This window comes from Xiphophorus maculatus, chromosome 19, assembly GCF_002775205.1.
Source record: "Xiphophorus maculatus strain JP 163 A chromosome 19, X_maculatus-5.0-male, whole genome shotgun sequence".
In the NCBI taxonomy this organism is placed as follows: Eukaryota; Metazoa; Chordata; class Actinopteri; order Cyprinodontiformes; family Poeciliidae; genus Xiphophorus; species Xiphophorus maculatus.
This window is the reverse complement of record NC_036461.1, coordinates 2929190-2945445: the sequence shown is the minus strand read 5'-3', so window position 1 is coordinate 2945445 and position 16256 is coordinate 2929190. Positions and strand designations below refer to the sequence as shown.

The window sequence follows — 16256 nt, the reverse complement described above, 5'->3', positions numbered from 1 at the left end:
ATCATATTTCGCATGCCTGGATTACTACAGTGGGTAATTTTACTACAGCATTTGGGTACATCATACCCATTTTACTTTGAGAATGACTCTTAAAGAGTCAAGACATTACTATTTTGCAAACCTCTTGAAATTAAATTGCAATAATAACTTAGCCATTTTCTTGTGCTTGTAGATTGAAAAGACTCTTGCTAACCAGTGTATTGAAATAAGAAGAAAAAATTTCAGATTTCCAGACAGAACTTTACAAAAAGAACCAGTAACATTTTATTGAACACTTTGTGGAAGACATGTAAATATTACAGATAGGTCTACTAGTGTTGAAAAAGGATGAAATAAATACAAACAGAACTTGAAATCCCATAGGGATATATTAAAAACATAGTTTTCTTTAAAAGTGTCCATTTAGCAAAAGAAAAAAAAACATCTCCAATACTAAGCATAAATACAAACATGATTCTAAAATCTATGCCCTATAGAATACCTGGTTATTATAACTAACATACATACTTAAAATCATCCGAGACATTATTTAATGAAGTATAAAATAGGCCATTTCATTGTCACCTGTGGTAATGACTGTTAACAGTTGAAAATCTGATGCTTTGTGAAACAAACCATTCTGCAGCATAACATCTCAGATCCTGAGTAATTTTGAGTTACAAACAAAACACTGGGCTATGATCCGCTATAAAGCCACCTCTTAATAATAACCATTGGCTTCATATGTTGTAACTGCTTAAGCACAGAATCTGCGCCGTCTGAAAATGTTTTATCCATAACAATTTTTACATTACTCACAGATTTAAGATTTAGTGGATTTCTGAAGTCTACAACCCTGCTGCGGTTTCTCAGTTCATTAGTCTTTTTGCTCCTGGACGCAGCTTTTTGTTTGTGAATTTGTTTTCGCTTGGGTGGCACCTCCACGTTGGCTTTCTCGTTTAGTTTCCGCTTAGAAGCGTTCGTTGTCTCAGAAGTCTCCAAAAATGTGAGGAATGAGTCCTCTAGCCCTAAAGGCTTGAAGGTACCCGGAGGAGCGCCGTCGTCCCGTTGCTCCTGGGGGGTCGGTGTCCCAGGATTTGAGTTCTCTGTTGAGCTGGTAACCATCAGGCGGTTTCTAAGGGTTTGCATCCTTTGTGGACAAGCTGGTGTGGGATGTGGAGGTTTTCTGGGACGCCCTCTTTTAGCACCTCCTTCTGTCACATTGGAAGCTTGGGATTCTACAGTATCGTCAGCGAACACCTTGGCTTCATCTTGGGTTAATTTCTCCTCAGGATTTTGCTCCTCAGGATTCTGCTCACCAAACAATTGCTCACAAAGCTTTTCCCCTTCGTCCGGCTCCGTCTCAGAGGAACTTGATGCACCTTCTGACTTGTTTGTATCTTTATATCTGGAGCGTGAATACTTTTTGCAGAAAATGAACTGACTCCTCTGATCTTCGATGTACCTCTCCGTGAGGCCGTGAGTTGCATAATGCTTAAATATACTTCTCTCAGCCCTCTCCACCGTGTCGCATCCTATGATCATGCATGGGTACTGCAGGGCAGACTTCTTGGTGCACATCGCAGACGCCTCTTCGTGGGATTTTAGTGTAGGCTTACCAAAACTGGTCCAGTGTTCAATGGCCTTCCCATCTTTCTTTTTAGTGTTCTTCTTCTTCACTTTAATTTTGTTTTCCACGTTTTCTTTCCCATTGTTAATTCCCGGAAAGAGTCCAATCGATTTAGTCCGTCTCCCATCGGTTGCTTTGGGATCATAGACATAGTCATGCTTTTTGATCAGGTGACGGAGGAGATTGGATTTTGTAGTGTACACGCGGTCGCATCCGTCATACTCGCACCGGAACGTCGGATCGACCGAGCCTCTCTCAGAAATGGCGATCTCCTTGTGGAAGTTCTTGATGTGCTCGATGTACTTCTCCACAGAATCGAAGGGCAGGGCACACTCAGGCCGATCGCAGTTGAAGGTCCCCAAGCTCATGCTGGCCATCATGGCAGTGGCTTTGTCGCAGGTGAACTTGTGAAGCAGGAGGTAGTGTTGCACCAACCTTGTGATTCCCATGAACACCCTGGAGCAGTTCCTCACCTGACATCTGACTTCATCATCTTTTCCAATGCTGGGGATGATCTCCGGTTCAACCTCCAGAACCATTTTCTCAGCCTCTGGCTCGGCTTTGAGGGGAGGAAGCGACGCCTGATGCATGGCTCTGTAGTGGAGAATTAGATTCTGCTGGATGGTGAACGCTGCGGTGCATCCTTCATGGACACACCTGTATGGTCTATACGGACTGAAGGCGTTGTCCGTCTCACACAACTTGAGGCTCAACCTTTTTGGAAGCTTCTCCTTCCTTTCCTCCTTTGTTGGTGTGCTTTTGGAGCTGCTCGGCTTCTCTGGGGACGGGCAGGCAGACGCAGAGGAGGACTTTGGTTCTCTTATCATATTCTGACACACGTCAGGTTTATCTTGTTGCCCATTTGTTTTGGTTACAGGACTCAGTTTCTCGTTCACACTGGAATTTACTTTCTTTTTGGGACTCCTGTGTATGATAGCCACTTTAGGATGCTCTGGAGTTAATTTAGGTGCTGGTGGTGCCCCCTCCCCAAGCGGCCTTTGAGTCAGATAAGTTTGAGGTGATGGGAGTCGTGTAACAGTCGATATCTCAGGCCTCGAGAGCTGTTTTGCTGCATCTGCTGGAGCGATTTGAGTAACTTCTGTAGGATTTGCATTATCTGCTTGAGGTGCTATGGCAATGTCGATTGGTTCTTGTTTTAAAATAGGCATAACAGGCACAGACGCTGCAGGCGGATTGGTGTTGCGTTCACTGTTTGGTTGACTGTTCAACGGGCCATCTTTGTTAAGTCTGAAGGCACGCCGATTACGAGCGCTGATTTTTAACTTCTGCATTTCCGCCTTCGACAGCCTGTGAACCTTTTCATAGTGGATTCTCAAGCCTGTTGTTCTTGTGAATGTTTTTGGGCAGATCTGGCAAGGATATGGAGACAGTTTGGATGGGATTCTTTTGAGTTCTTCGATCATCTCAGTAGAAAAATCATGCATTTTACTCAAGTGTTTGAATAAGGCTTCCTTCGTCATGAAAGAGAACTCACAGTCATCCTGGTCACATTTAAAAGGTTTAGGTACCTTTTCAATGGGTTTATCATCACTTTTATTTTGTACTTTACTTTTACTTTTCTCTATTTCAGAGGTTTTTTCCTTCTGTTCTAAGGCTAAAGCGTTACGCATTTTCTCCTGCGCCGCCTCAATCAGGTCCATTCTCTGAAAGGCGCTGGACATTTCCATCAGGTTATCCTCCCGATAAGGTCCAGGAGGTGTGTGATTAGCTGTCTCTGCCGGTTTGTCCTGCTGGTTTGCCGAGCAAACCGGGAAGGAGTTTGAATCATCCATTATGTTTGTACTCTGAGGCTCCTGCTTTAACATTGCAGGTGAAATCAGGGTGGTGAGGTTGCAAGATCCGTCTGAGAAATCCCCGTTTGGCACGTTGTACACTGAGCCGTTCGTATCGGGTACATGAGGGTCGTTGAGGAAATCCAGGAACGACGTAGGGAGGTCTGCTGTAAGGTCAATTTCATCCAGAGGTCTGCACTGTGAGCGCTTTGAGAGATGACCACCGAGAGATTTGGTGCTTGTGAACTCTCTGAAGCACCTTCTGCATATAACTTTCCCATCCTTGATGATTGCAGGCCACTTGGTACGCTTGCTCAGCCGGCTGCGTTTCGCTTTTATTGTGTCGATGTCACCGCCCTTCTCATCTGAAGGGTTAGGCTGGCAGTCAGCATCAGGGCACTCCTCATCATAAGGGAAAATGTTGTGAGTGGTGCTGGGAGGACTGACAACGCCATCAGCGGAGTTGTCCATCTGTTCGTAACCAGGGTTTGATGTTGTCTCTGTTTTGCTGACTTCGCCACAGTCCTTTAAAGCAACCTGTGCCTCAGGGGTCGCGCATTTCATGGGAACGTCAATGGAAGAGCACTGCGTGAGGCAGGAGTTTTCGCTCTGCGCGTACGGAGTGTGGTAGCTTCCATCAGGAAGGCTGTCGATGGTCGAGAGGCTGTTCCCGTTATCCAAGTGTCCACTTTTTCTCGCATCTGGATGGTCTCCGGTACTATCAGCATGCATCAGCCCATATTGGTGTCCTCCATTATGCATGTGTCCACCATTGTCAAGCATGAGTGAACTGGAGACGTACTGAGACATCAGAGTTGATTCTGAAGGGGCGGGGGACATAGAGGAGGAGTGTATAGCTGCCATTGAAGGCTCTCGGTCCGAAGAGTGAGGCAAGGGGTTGTGGTAGGGGTCTGCTTGCCAGGGGGGGTAGCTCCGGGACGAGTACTCACTCATATTGAAGTTATCAGGGTAGGGGTTATTCACAGGAGGAGACCATGACTGCGAAATGTCTGACTGTATCACTGTGTTGGGATTGTTGTGTCCCCCCCAGTTGGGGTACAATGAGGGGTTAGCCATCGGAGTAATGGGTACGGGCTCAACTGATCCAGGGTAACACTGAGAGGGCGAGGCTGAGCATCCCATTGGATAATCCATCTGCTGCACCACTGGTTTGTTGCATAGTATCGCTGGTGCGTTGGATCGCTTGCTCCCCTTCTTGGCTGTGATTTTAGCAACTTTGTTATATTTCTTTGCCAATTTCCAGTCTTCAAATATTTCAGGATGCTGCTTCTTAACGTGCCTGGACAGACTCTTGTTTGTGCTATATGCCCGGGAACAGTCATTGCTCGGGCAGCAGTGCAGGTTCTCCTCGTTTCCTGCAGGAACGGCGGGGGTACAGGAGGGATACCCCTGCATGGAGGCAGGAATCTCGGTCTTGATTTGATTTGGAGACATGATTTGTGGGACCATTTTTGGGAATTCGTTGCAGTGCACCTCCTTATGCTGGTGTTCCTGTGGAGCTGCTACGGGAACAGGATATGCCGGAGGATTATCTCCTTGCCTGGTCACATTATGCTGCGCTGGTGGTAGGTTTGCATTGGCAGGTGCTGGAGCTGGGTTAGTTAGTGGAGTGTAGCATTTCCCCGGTTCTTTTATCCCATGACCGGCCATTGAATTCAGCATGTTTTCAATTGAGTGTTTCACTTTAGCAGCCTCCAGTGATCTGCATGGCGATGCATTTGCCTTTGAGACGTCGTTCATGAACGCCTCTCTGTTGTTCCTTTCAAAACCAAACTCAGCAGGGCATGCATCTTCCTTCATCAGGGTGCTCTCAGGTGGAGGACCAGGCATTGCAGATACAGGATTTTGATTAATTACAACAAAACTGTTTACAGCATCATTTGGTCTATGATGCTCCTGGTGAGACAGAAATTCAGACTGAGAGTAGAAGATCTTGCCACAGTTATCAGTTTGGCAGGTGTAGGTGAGGTAATGCTGAGCCTCATGATCATACAACAAGTAGGCCTCACTGAAAACTTGGCCACAGTTCGGGAACATGCACTGGGCTTTAAATTCGGGGTGTGTTTTTCTGTGCATAAGGAGCTCAGAGTTGGAGTTGAAGTTGGCCTTGCAGTCCAGCTGAATGCATATGTACGGTCTGGTGCCACAGTGCATCTGCAGGTGATCATTAAGGTGTCTGACATTGACGAACTGCCTCCTGCAGTACTGGCATACCACCTTCTGCTTCTGGATCTCTAAGAACCTCATGGCCTCCTCGTCATCCTTGTGGGATCTGACGTGAGCCATCAGGTTGCGGAAAAACTTGAAAGCCTTTGTGCAGTTTGTAACAGGACAGTAACAGTCTTGACTGATCTGAGGGTCAGACGTTGGTTGCTCTATCTTAAGAGGAGCTGCGGAAATGTTCCCAACTTGAGGGGTGATTTTAACGGGACTCAAGCTCGCCTTGGCTGCAACTTTCATCATTTTTGTCGGACTTTTTGGCGACTGAGGTGGTTTGGTTACCTTCCGCGCAGCTTTCATCGCTGCCAGTCTCTCTTTGCACGATTGCTTTACATGTGATGCTACATGGGGTTCTAACACCTCCCTGCTTTCAAAACTGTCAGCACAGATCGGGCAGAGATACACTCCGTCTTTGAAATGTTTCTGGGCATGACGGACGATCCTGTGGCCCAAGAACTCCTTGTCACACAGAACACAATACTGCATGTAGGCCCGCCAGTTTCGGAAGCGTGCGGACACGAACCCTTGCTCCCGAAGTTTTTTAGCCTCTCTGTTCTTTTCTTTTTCATCTGTAATCTCATTGAGTTCATTTGTAGTGGTGAGCAAGAAGTCCTCCAAATCCTTGTATTCGGGAAGTTTGCCAAGTGCGCTTTCCATCTCCTGTTCATCCGTGTCATTGAGCGTGTCAATGGAAGAGACAATGGCCGCCTCCTCGCCCATCAGGGCCAAGCAGTTGCGCTTCAGTGTCTTCCAATCCCAGAACTCCGGATCAAAAGGCCATTGTGTCTTCAAGGCCAGCAGCAACTCGCAACGCAAAGAGTTCGGCACCGGCAGACTCCCGTCCTCCTCCGGCTTCTGGTCGGGTTCGTTGTACAACGACTCCACGGCGTAATACGAGTCAACGGTCGGCTGCAGGAGGAACTCGGTCAGCTGGCATGCTCGTTTGACCTCTAGATCAGTTGGCAGGAGGCAGGAAATGGTCTTACAGATGGTAGACTTGCTTTCTTTGTGATCACTGGAGGTCATTTTAAGAGCTTGAATACACATTTCTACGCACACTGGAAGCCCCACCTCTCCAACCTGGGAAAAAAACCAGAACATATGATAAATGCAAGACCTGAGGCAACATTTTAACATTTGCACACATATTGCAGGTCTAGGTCAGTAAAACCCCTTCTCCGAGGCATGGCTTTAACTATTTGCAGATCCTGAGTGGTTCGTCCCCGTTTTTGGGAACCGCCTCAGTGATGCTACAAGACGAACAGAATGTCAGCATGCCAGAGGCGGCCATCTTGTTCGACAGGAGTGTTTTATAGCTTCTATTTATTTGCACTTTGAATTTAGATCAATTATTTGACAGATTATTAGGGTAAAGCTAAAATAATTTTTGTTTATTACTAGACTAACGCCATACAACATAGTCAAAGTAATATGACAATAAAGTCATAATAGCAACACAATAAAGTCATAATATTACCAAAAATAAACTTGTCATTATGAAAATAAAGTCATAACGTTACCAGATTAAAGTCCTAAAATATTACAGATCATAATATTACCAGAATAAATGTATAATAGTACAAGATTAAAGAATCATAGTCATAATATTACCAGATTAACGTGGTAATAATATAACAAATCATAATATTACCAGAACAAAATAAAGTCGTATGACAATGAAGTAAAAATATTAAGTTCTGCACATGCAGTATTTTTTTTTACCTCATTTTGGATAACTTTGATGAGAAACAGAATGTGGCAGACGTTTCCGCACTGCAGTGCCATCGCCTTGCTGTGGCTGAGGAATGAATCGGCAGACGCCTCCAACCGCATAAGCAGTTTACTCCAGAACAACGTGAGTTCCCTGAAAGAGAAAGAGAATAAGGCTACATGAGATTCTGAAAATAAACAAAGAAAAGCATTAGGACAAATTAAACTAAGGACTTTGTTTACATTTAACACAGGGCGTCTACAATACAGTAGGATTACAGGCTTTGCCGGCTATGTGGAGCCGTAGGCCACAGTCTTCAGCTCTGCTTTTATTATTATTAATCATCAAAATGGTGACATGAGCCAAACTGCTTCAGGGCCATTAACTCGTCTTCATGTTACTGATTTTTGTTTCTGATGGCAGCTAAAAACTTAATTTAAATGTTAACCAAACAATAGCAGCCTCTGTGTCATCTGAAAGAAATCAAATCTGGTTTGATTTCTTTATATAATCAAAATATATTGAAAATGTTCATCACTCATTTTCTCAGTTATAATAGTAAGATAGTCCAAATGCACAGATTTTAATAAAGAATTGTGATAATTGCCCCAGAGGTTTTTGTAGGAAGAGATGAGGTGCGGTTTGGGTTTGGGACTCACCAGGCACAGTAAACGTCTTCCTGAAGGAGCTGTCGCTTCAGAAAGGCCGTACACAAACACAGAGCCGCTTTCTCATCGCCCTCCGACTCCAGGTTGCAGATCATTTCAAGAGCATCTTTGCAGTCTATCGACGAAATCTATAAAAGACATTAAAAAAAACACAGGATACAGAGCTATTCTGAGTCCTGTTCCTCTAAAAATTAAAGAAAGATAAAAGAAGCAGCAATGATCGGCTCAGGTCAGATAAAGTAAAATCTAGACGTGTTTTTCTATTCATTTAATGCATCAAAACTTTAACCTTCAACTACTTTTGATTAATTTATGCAAAAAATTACTTAATAAGGGAAAATTCCTTCCAAAAATCTATAGCATGTGCCAAATCTGATTAATTGTCAGAATAATCGATTACTAAAATAATTGTTACGCTATAAAAATAGTTAACTTCAAAAATGTAGGAGAACTTGTTGCCTCACAAAATCAAGTTTTCAAAACTTAGACCTGTTAGTATCTGCAAGCTGTACATCTTAAGTTTACACAACTTGATCATTTTGACATAATTTTAATGATATAATTGTACAAATAACTCAATTCTATTCTAAAAGCCAATTAGCTTAATTTATTTAAACTCACCTCAAAATATTTTAGTTTTCATTAAATTAACTTGTGCAATTTAGTAAGCGTAACTTAAGTTAACCTATAAATATGAACATGTTGTAATTACTTAAACAACAAAAGATATTTTTTAGCTAGAAGCTACTTGTATAAAAACAAAACTACTTTTTATAGTTTCTGTCCACGTTTCTGCTCTAACTTTGACAGAACATTTAGAAAGCAGTGAAAGTTTGCTCACTTTTTTCAGCAAAACAAACATGGTGGAGTTTAATGTATGAAAATGTAAATATTTATTTTTTAAAAAGCTAATAAGAGCTGCACTGCTCTGAAAGTGGCTCAGTCTTGATGACCTCTTTGCCTTAAACATCTTAAAACTAATTTTTGTGACAATAAAAAAGTGATTTAATTAGTTGCTGGCAGTTTTCACAATGCATCGTGGGATACCTTGTTGGCCAATCAAATACTTAACTTTTTTTTGCGTGAACTCAACTTAAACAGATTAAGTTTTCAAGCATTTTTTATCCAAATATTCACACTACTTGTTTCTCAACAAGTTTATGAGAATTACGTTAAGTTCATTGGAAATCTTTTATTAAACAGGATGTTTTGTTTTACAGTGTAGCTGAAGCTCTACTTGTTTTCAGTTGAATTATTAAGGTGGAAACTTCTGGAAAGGATTGATTGTTTTAACAGGATTTTTTCTTACCTCTTCCATCAGCTGCTCCTGACTTTTCGTCATGCAGATGCAAACCAAGTAGGTCTGCTTGAAGTTGCCTTTTCCTTCATGCCCTGGGTACTCTGAGCAGATTTTTGCTAGTACAGCTGCTTTGTCGGTGCTGTCCGCTTTGATAAGGTGCTTGATTCGCATGTTGAGAAGTGCCGGACCTTCCGATTCGAGATATTCGTGCACTAAGACACAAAAAAAGACACTTAGCGAACAGTTATTCCAAGTTATTCCATGGGATTACAGCAGCACAGTTCATCATGATGGAGCGCTAACCTTGTTCAGTCCGAGGAATTTGATTGGACAGGATGCTGCTTAGCGTGGCGTTGGCCCAGACGCCGTCCTGCTGAGCCAGAACTGAGAGCAGACGGAGCTGGGTGCTCCCGCTTTCCTGCAAAAGGCTGTGTGCCAACTGCAGCAAAACACCAAAAAAGAGCAAAAAATTCACAACTAAACCTTCAGAGAGGAGGTAAAATGAGCCATTTTTCATATCAAGGCAACATTAGCTTAGCTGCTAACTTATGTAACCCACATATAAATCAGGACATTGTGCTTCCCTTCATTCAATATGAGTGTAAACATGTCCAAAAAAAATGATTTTATGACTCAAGTTACCAAGTAAATAAGTCACATTTTCCAAATCATGCATATTTTATTTACAGAGGTGGGTAAAGTACCCGAAAATTATACTCAAGTAAGAGTAGTACTACTTCGACATATTTTTACTCAAGTAAAAGTAAAAGGTATTTGGTAAAAAGTAAAAAGTACTGAGTAACTGATCAAATTATCAATCATTTAATGTTTAAAAATTACATCACCAAACAGCTCGAAATATAGAGTTACGTGGAAATTTTGGTATTTTAAGAACGAAAAGGACAATAATTTATACAAGTTAAAAAATAAAATCAGGTAGAAGCTGTGTAGTCTGTAAAATTTACTAGAAAAAATATCTGAAATAATTTTCTAGAAAAACAATTACGTTTCTGAGCACCGAAGTTTTTACAGTTGCAAGAAGAAAAAAAGTCTGAGACATGTTCTCGACAAAACAATGAAATTCCTGAACTCAAAAAGTTTTAAAAAATTGCTACAAATAACTCAGGAAGTTTGAGAAAAATCTGAGAAATATTCTAGAAAAAAATAAGGAAATTTCTGATCCCAAAAGCTAAAAATTTACAGAAAAAACTGAGAGAATCTTTTTCCAAATAAGTTTCTTTCAATTCAAAACTTTTATCATTCAGCGGGTGAAGCAGTGATACTTCATAATGAAATTACTCAAGTAAAAGTACAAATTCACTTTAAGGAGTGAAAAAACGTTTTGAGCAGATAAAAGTCCAACAACTTTACCAACTCCAAGAAATTCTGCCTTCCTTCCAACTGTCTGGTCACATGATCAGCGGTTTTTACCGTTGCCTAGCAACAAGGAGTGGCTCAGCGGAAAATTCCAGAATCTGACATGTGGGTTATTATTTTACTGATGTGAACCAGCTTTTATAAGCTGTATTTTCCTAATTAAGCGACTTGTTATGATTGCGCCAGTGATGGCCTGCGGGATGCTGACCTTCACGGAGGACTGGAACTCCTCCCATAAGGCACCAGGGACATGCTGGGGCACCGAAAGCAGCAGCTCCGCGCAGCTCCTGTGAATCCAACACAAGTCGTTTGGTAAAGCCACATTTAGGTCAAGGATGTGCACACATTCAACAAAAACACATCCGAAGACAACTGTGAAATCTGTGTGCTGATCTGTAGGGGAAAAAGACGATGAAGGGAAGAAAAATCGTCGTTAAAAACAAAAAAAACAAAGAAATATCAGAAAGAGTCTAAATCTGTGTGACTTCTAACTAGAGGTGTAAACTACTACAACATGAGTATAATTTTAAAAAGTTAAAAAGTCCTAGAAATAGCAAGAAAAACCCAGAGTTCCAAAGGTTTGCTAGAAAAAACCCCAAGAAATTTGGAAATGAATCTGTAAACTTTTCTAGAAAAAAACCCAGAACATTTCTGAGTACCAAAGGCTGAAAATTAGCAAGAAAGAAATCTGAAATTTTGAGATTAATCATCAAAATCTTCTAGAGAAAACTAGCAAATTTCTGAGCTCCAAAAGTCAAAAACTTGCAAGTCAAAAACTCAGAATTTGTTTTGTGAAATTTTCTAGAAAAAACAAGAACATTTCTGAGCTCCATAAATAAAAAAAATAAATAAAAAACACAAAATACTGAAAAGTTTTTAGATTAATCTGTGAAAATTTCAGAGCTCCAAAAGTCTCAAATCTGCTACAATAAAATCTGAAATATTAATATAAATCTAAGAAATTTTCTAGAAAAAAAAAGGAAATTTCTTAGTTCTAAAAGCAAGAACACAAAGTGTTGAAATAAATGAGTGCTATTTCACAGTTACATCAGTGAAATCCAACAGGAGAGCGTTTATTCGCTCAAGTTTTATGTTTTTTTACTCACAACGCTAACTTTTCAAGTAGGAGTGGCACGTTTTCACAATCGGAGGAGAGACAGGAAGCAGCCTTAGCGAAGCTGAGGATGGCCACGGTGTAAACCTCCAGCAAAGGCAGCGGGTCTTCATCGGTTTTCCAGCGCCCGGCATGTTCCACCAGAACCTGGGAATCAAAAAACAAGCCACACACTGGCATCAGAACCGGCAGAAAATATGCACAAAATGTAAAGAAATACCAGAAAAACTACAAGAAATATGGATTTACTACTGAATCTTTGATACTTCAACTTGAAAAATAATGTGAAGTATATATATGTGTATATATATATATATATATATATATATATATATATATATATATATATATATATATATATATATATATATATATGTATATATATATAATTTTGAATAGTAGATTAAGCTATTCTCAGATGACAGAGAACAAATATCAGCTTTTTAAAACATTCGTATTTATGTATTAATAAATACGCATTAAAGTCCATGCTGTTGGTTGGTGCGTTTATGAACCAAAAACAATGGGAAATCTCAGCTTTGATCCATTAAATAAACGTACTGCTCAAGGGAAATCTGGTGGATGATGATCTACAGATCTACTTTTAATATTTTCATTAAACTGAACCTCATTTAGCAGAACCAAGACAAGTTAAAACAAATATTTTAGCATTTTTCTGAAACTTTTATAGGATTTAACCCATCAGAATTTTTTCTATTCATTAAATGCATCAAAACTAAACTAGTAAAATTATGTTCAGTCTATAATCAACAAAAAATGTACTTTTTATATGCTAAGACGCATAAATAGGAATGTTTATTACTTGGTGATTAACGGGTCAAATGCTGCAAATAAATCTTAAAAATTCAAAGCTTCTATTATTTACAGTCTGTAAACATGTCACTAAAGTCATAGTTGCAGAATATTTACACAAATATGAATATAAAAAGGTGAGTTATAGCAGTTTAACAGAGATTAATACAATTCTGTTCATAGGAATCAAACAAACTATTTATTTATATTTTTTCTTATAATTAGTGCTTATTATTAAGCAGTAATAAAACTGAGGAACAAATAAAGGTTCACTTTTTTATTCTTTGTACTTTTTCAGTTTAATAAAAATCAGATAAAGTTTAAGGCTGTTGCTATGACACATAATGGACGCAGTTCTATATTTATTTCATTTTCTTTTCTTCCTGTTTTACACAACTGTCATTATTTACATACTTTTACTATTTGACCTCTTTTTCTGATTTCAAACATTCTATTTGCACAATTTTTTATATACGTTTTCTAAATAATCAGTTTTTTTATGCACATTAGTTTTTAAGTGTATTTCACGCCGCTGCACTTGTTTTTTTCTTTCTTTTTGTATCGGAGTACTCTGTGTTTTTTAGAGGTGCAGAAAAAAAATTTATTCAAAGGAGAATCGCAATTTCTAAACCTGGGAATCCTGAATTGGTTCAAAATGCGCACAAATCAATTTTAGTCTACTTAAATCATATTTTGAATAATTCTTTGACATTTTATTATTTAACCGAAAACCAACCTGAGCTAACCAAAAGTTACAGAATTTTATGCAGAAACATATTTTAATTTAAATATAAACTGGTGGAAATTGATGCAGTATGACTTAAATAAATGTTTTATTTATTTACACTGTATTTTATTCTTGTCTGTCACGTAATTTAAACTGAATATCGAGATCGTCTGAATAGAAAAAATGTTTCTGCAGGTTAAATATTTGCATCTCTACCATTTCTAATAACTGCAGAGTATTTTCTTATGTTGTAAATGTGTCCTTTCTATACATTATGTTATTCTTATTTTCAGTTTTTATGAGCGATGCACTGATCCAATATAAATATTGGTATTGATGAAAAAATGCTAGATTGAGTGAAAACGTTCCTAATCCATAAGGGCAAACCTGCTCAGGATAATTCTGATTATTTATTTTACATTAAATTTAAAATTCCAGGGTGTGCCGCGGTGGCGTAGGGGACAGCGCGACCCATACTGGGAGGCCTTGAGTCCTCGGACATCGCGGGTTCGGCTCCTGGACCAGACTTTCTTCGCCCCTTTCCTGTCAGCCTGCTGTCATTTAAGGGACACTAAAACCCACAAAAAGACCCCCTGGAGGGGTATAAAATTTTTTTTTTAATTCCTTCAAATGCTTCTTTCTGAAACATTTGAAAGGTTTGTTGCAGTTTATTTTTGTCACTTTTAGCTTCTTTATTATTTTTTATTTTACATTAGTTGTTCTACTCCTAATTGCACTGACTGAACAAATTGAAGTTTTGTTGTTTTTAGATGTTTCACCAAGTTTATGAAGCTGTTGATGTACTTAAGTGAGCTGTGCTGGTGCAGTTATCACATAAATTTGTAATTCAATACATTTATGTCTCTGTTTTAACAAAAATAAACGTTTTAAGTCAATTCAGGCCTGGTTTCTTGTTGGTCGACAGTAAAACTCAGATATCAGAAGTGAAAAAGTGGATTGTTGCATTCCTGGTGTTTATATTTTTATTTTTGTGTGAATCTAAAAACTTACTGTCACTCCTCACTGAGGGACAATAAAAGTTATTTCTATCCTATAGTTTTAGGATAGAGATATCCTAAAACTATAGAATATAGTTTTATTACATATCCTAAAACTGAACTGTTTTCCTTCTGATACTGAAGAAAAATCGGTATCAACTGGAAAACATGATCAAATTTAAATTTTTGCTTTGGGAGTGTAACTAACATGTAGCAGAGCAGCACTATGACGCTATCATAACCTCTAACACTCCACTAAAACCAAAAATAAAGCAGATTTTTATTATTAGGAAACAACTAAAAAAGTAAAATTAATGACTAAAATGTGAGGATGGCTGTCACTTGTGCAACATGGAGACACATGGAGGTTTTATTTAGCTAGCTGGAGGCTAATTAATGAGTAGGATGTAATGGAGTCAGTGACCACTGACACACTTTTCCCTCTAAATCAGCGGCTCTGATGCAGATGAAGCAGGATCGCTTCATTTCAGACCTAAAGCGCGTTGATGGAGCAGCTATAACACCGCAATTAACATATGCGCTTATGTAATTAGCCGGATTAATTAGAGGAAAAAGGCCCGGGCTAGCATCCTATTCAGGAAGAAAAAAAATCACAGCGATCAATGAAGAACCCTCAGAAAGTAACCCCATTTTAAAACGCTCTAAAATCCCACAAAGGAAGATTTGTAGTTGTTTTATAGCGTTTATTTTAGTGCACATCAATGCATTCACAGCCGCTAACGCAGCTATCCCGTTTTCTTTTCTTTTTTTTTGCACAGCATGACCACTGCACAGGACAGGGGTCTCTGCCTGCATACCAGCTAGCAACATTCATCTGCTGAGGGCGATCTGGCCTGGAAAATACGAGCTATATTTGCACAGTTGGCACACTCTGCAGCGACCTCCAATCCACTTCACAGCCATGTTTGCAAATAACTTCACTTCAGAAACGTTCATCAGTTTGAAAACGGGAAATTAGCATTTTTTTCTCCCCCCTCTTCCTCCCCTCCTGCTACATCTAGAAATGCAGCCGACTAGCTTGGATGCTAGCTGCTTTAGCTACATTGTTGTAGCAAACGTAGACGCGCATCCTCGGCCAGGAAGCCAGAGGGGCTGCAGGCTGGCCGGGATGAGCAGCGGGATAGCGGGCTAACCTGGCAGAAGTCCTGGCAGAAGTGAAGGGAGGCTTCCGGCGGAGGCTGTGGACTCTCCTTTAAAGCCGCGGTCAGAGCCTGGAAGCGATCGCGGAGCTCCTCGGTGGCTTTCCGTGTATCATATTCCTTTTCTGTCTCCCCCTCCGCCATCTTCACAACAATCACGACCGCGTACGCACAGATGTTACGCTGCCAGACCCTGCACACGCACGCGCACGCAGGAAGGGGGAAGGGAGAGCTCACAGAGGGAGGGCTCCTCCTAAAAAAGAAGACCCCTCATGTCAAGAACACGTCCACCCAAAGGCGGGTCAAAGGAGAAAACAGGCCCCGAAACAGGGGCGGTCCAAGCCTTTTTTGGGGGCCCGAAGCAGATTTTCATTCGGGGTTTCTCAATATCAACCAGAGGTGGGAAGATTACCCAAGTAGAAGTAAGTAAGACTAAAAAAGTACTGAGTAACTGATCAAAATTTAATATTTCAAAATTACATAATCAGGTGGACAAAATTATAAAGTTAAGTAGAAATTTTGGTATTTTAACAAAAATAACAAAATCAGGCAAGATATACACTTTTCGAAATCAGTTTCTTTCAAAATAAAACTTGTGAAACAAAAACAGAAACTGCAGGTTTGTGGTGATTGTTTTTGGTTAAAACAAGTTACTTATACAGTGGGTAGAGAATCCAGAAATTTTACTCAGGTAACAGTTGTATGACACTTCACAGACAAATTACTCAAGTAAAAGTAAAAATAC

General features: G+C 40.1%; 1 protein-coding gene across 1 annotated transcript; it reads right to left on the bottom strand.

Annotated features, from left to right (window-relative positions):
• Positions 1-252: 252 nt before the first annotated feature.
• On the bottom strand, positions 253-15744 carry LOC102230012 (zinc finger protein 292). Its single transcript, XM_014469609.2, has 8 exons — positions 15506-15744; positions 11806-11960; positions 10908-10986; positions 9626-9761; positions 9332-9534; positions 8014-8150; positions 7366-7507; positions 253-6723 (listed from the first exon to the last, which is right to left on the bottom strand). Exons 1-8 carry the CDS (start codon positions 15653-15655, stop codon positions 676-678), a joined length of 7050 nt encoding a protein of 2349 aa, XP_014325095.1. The 5' UTR covers positions 15656-15744; the 3' UTR covers positions 253-675.
• Positions 15745-16256: the final 512 nt, after the last annotated feature.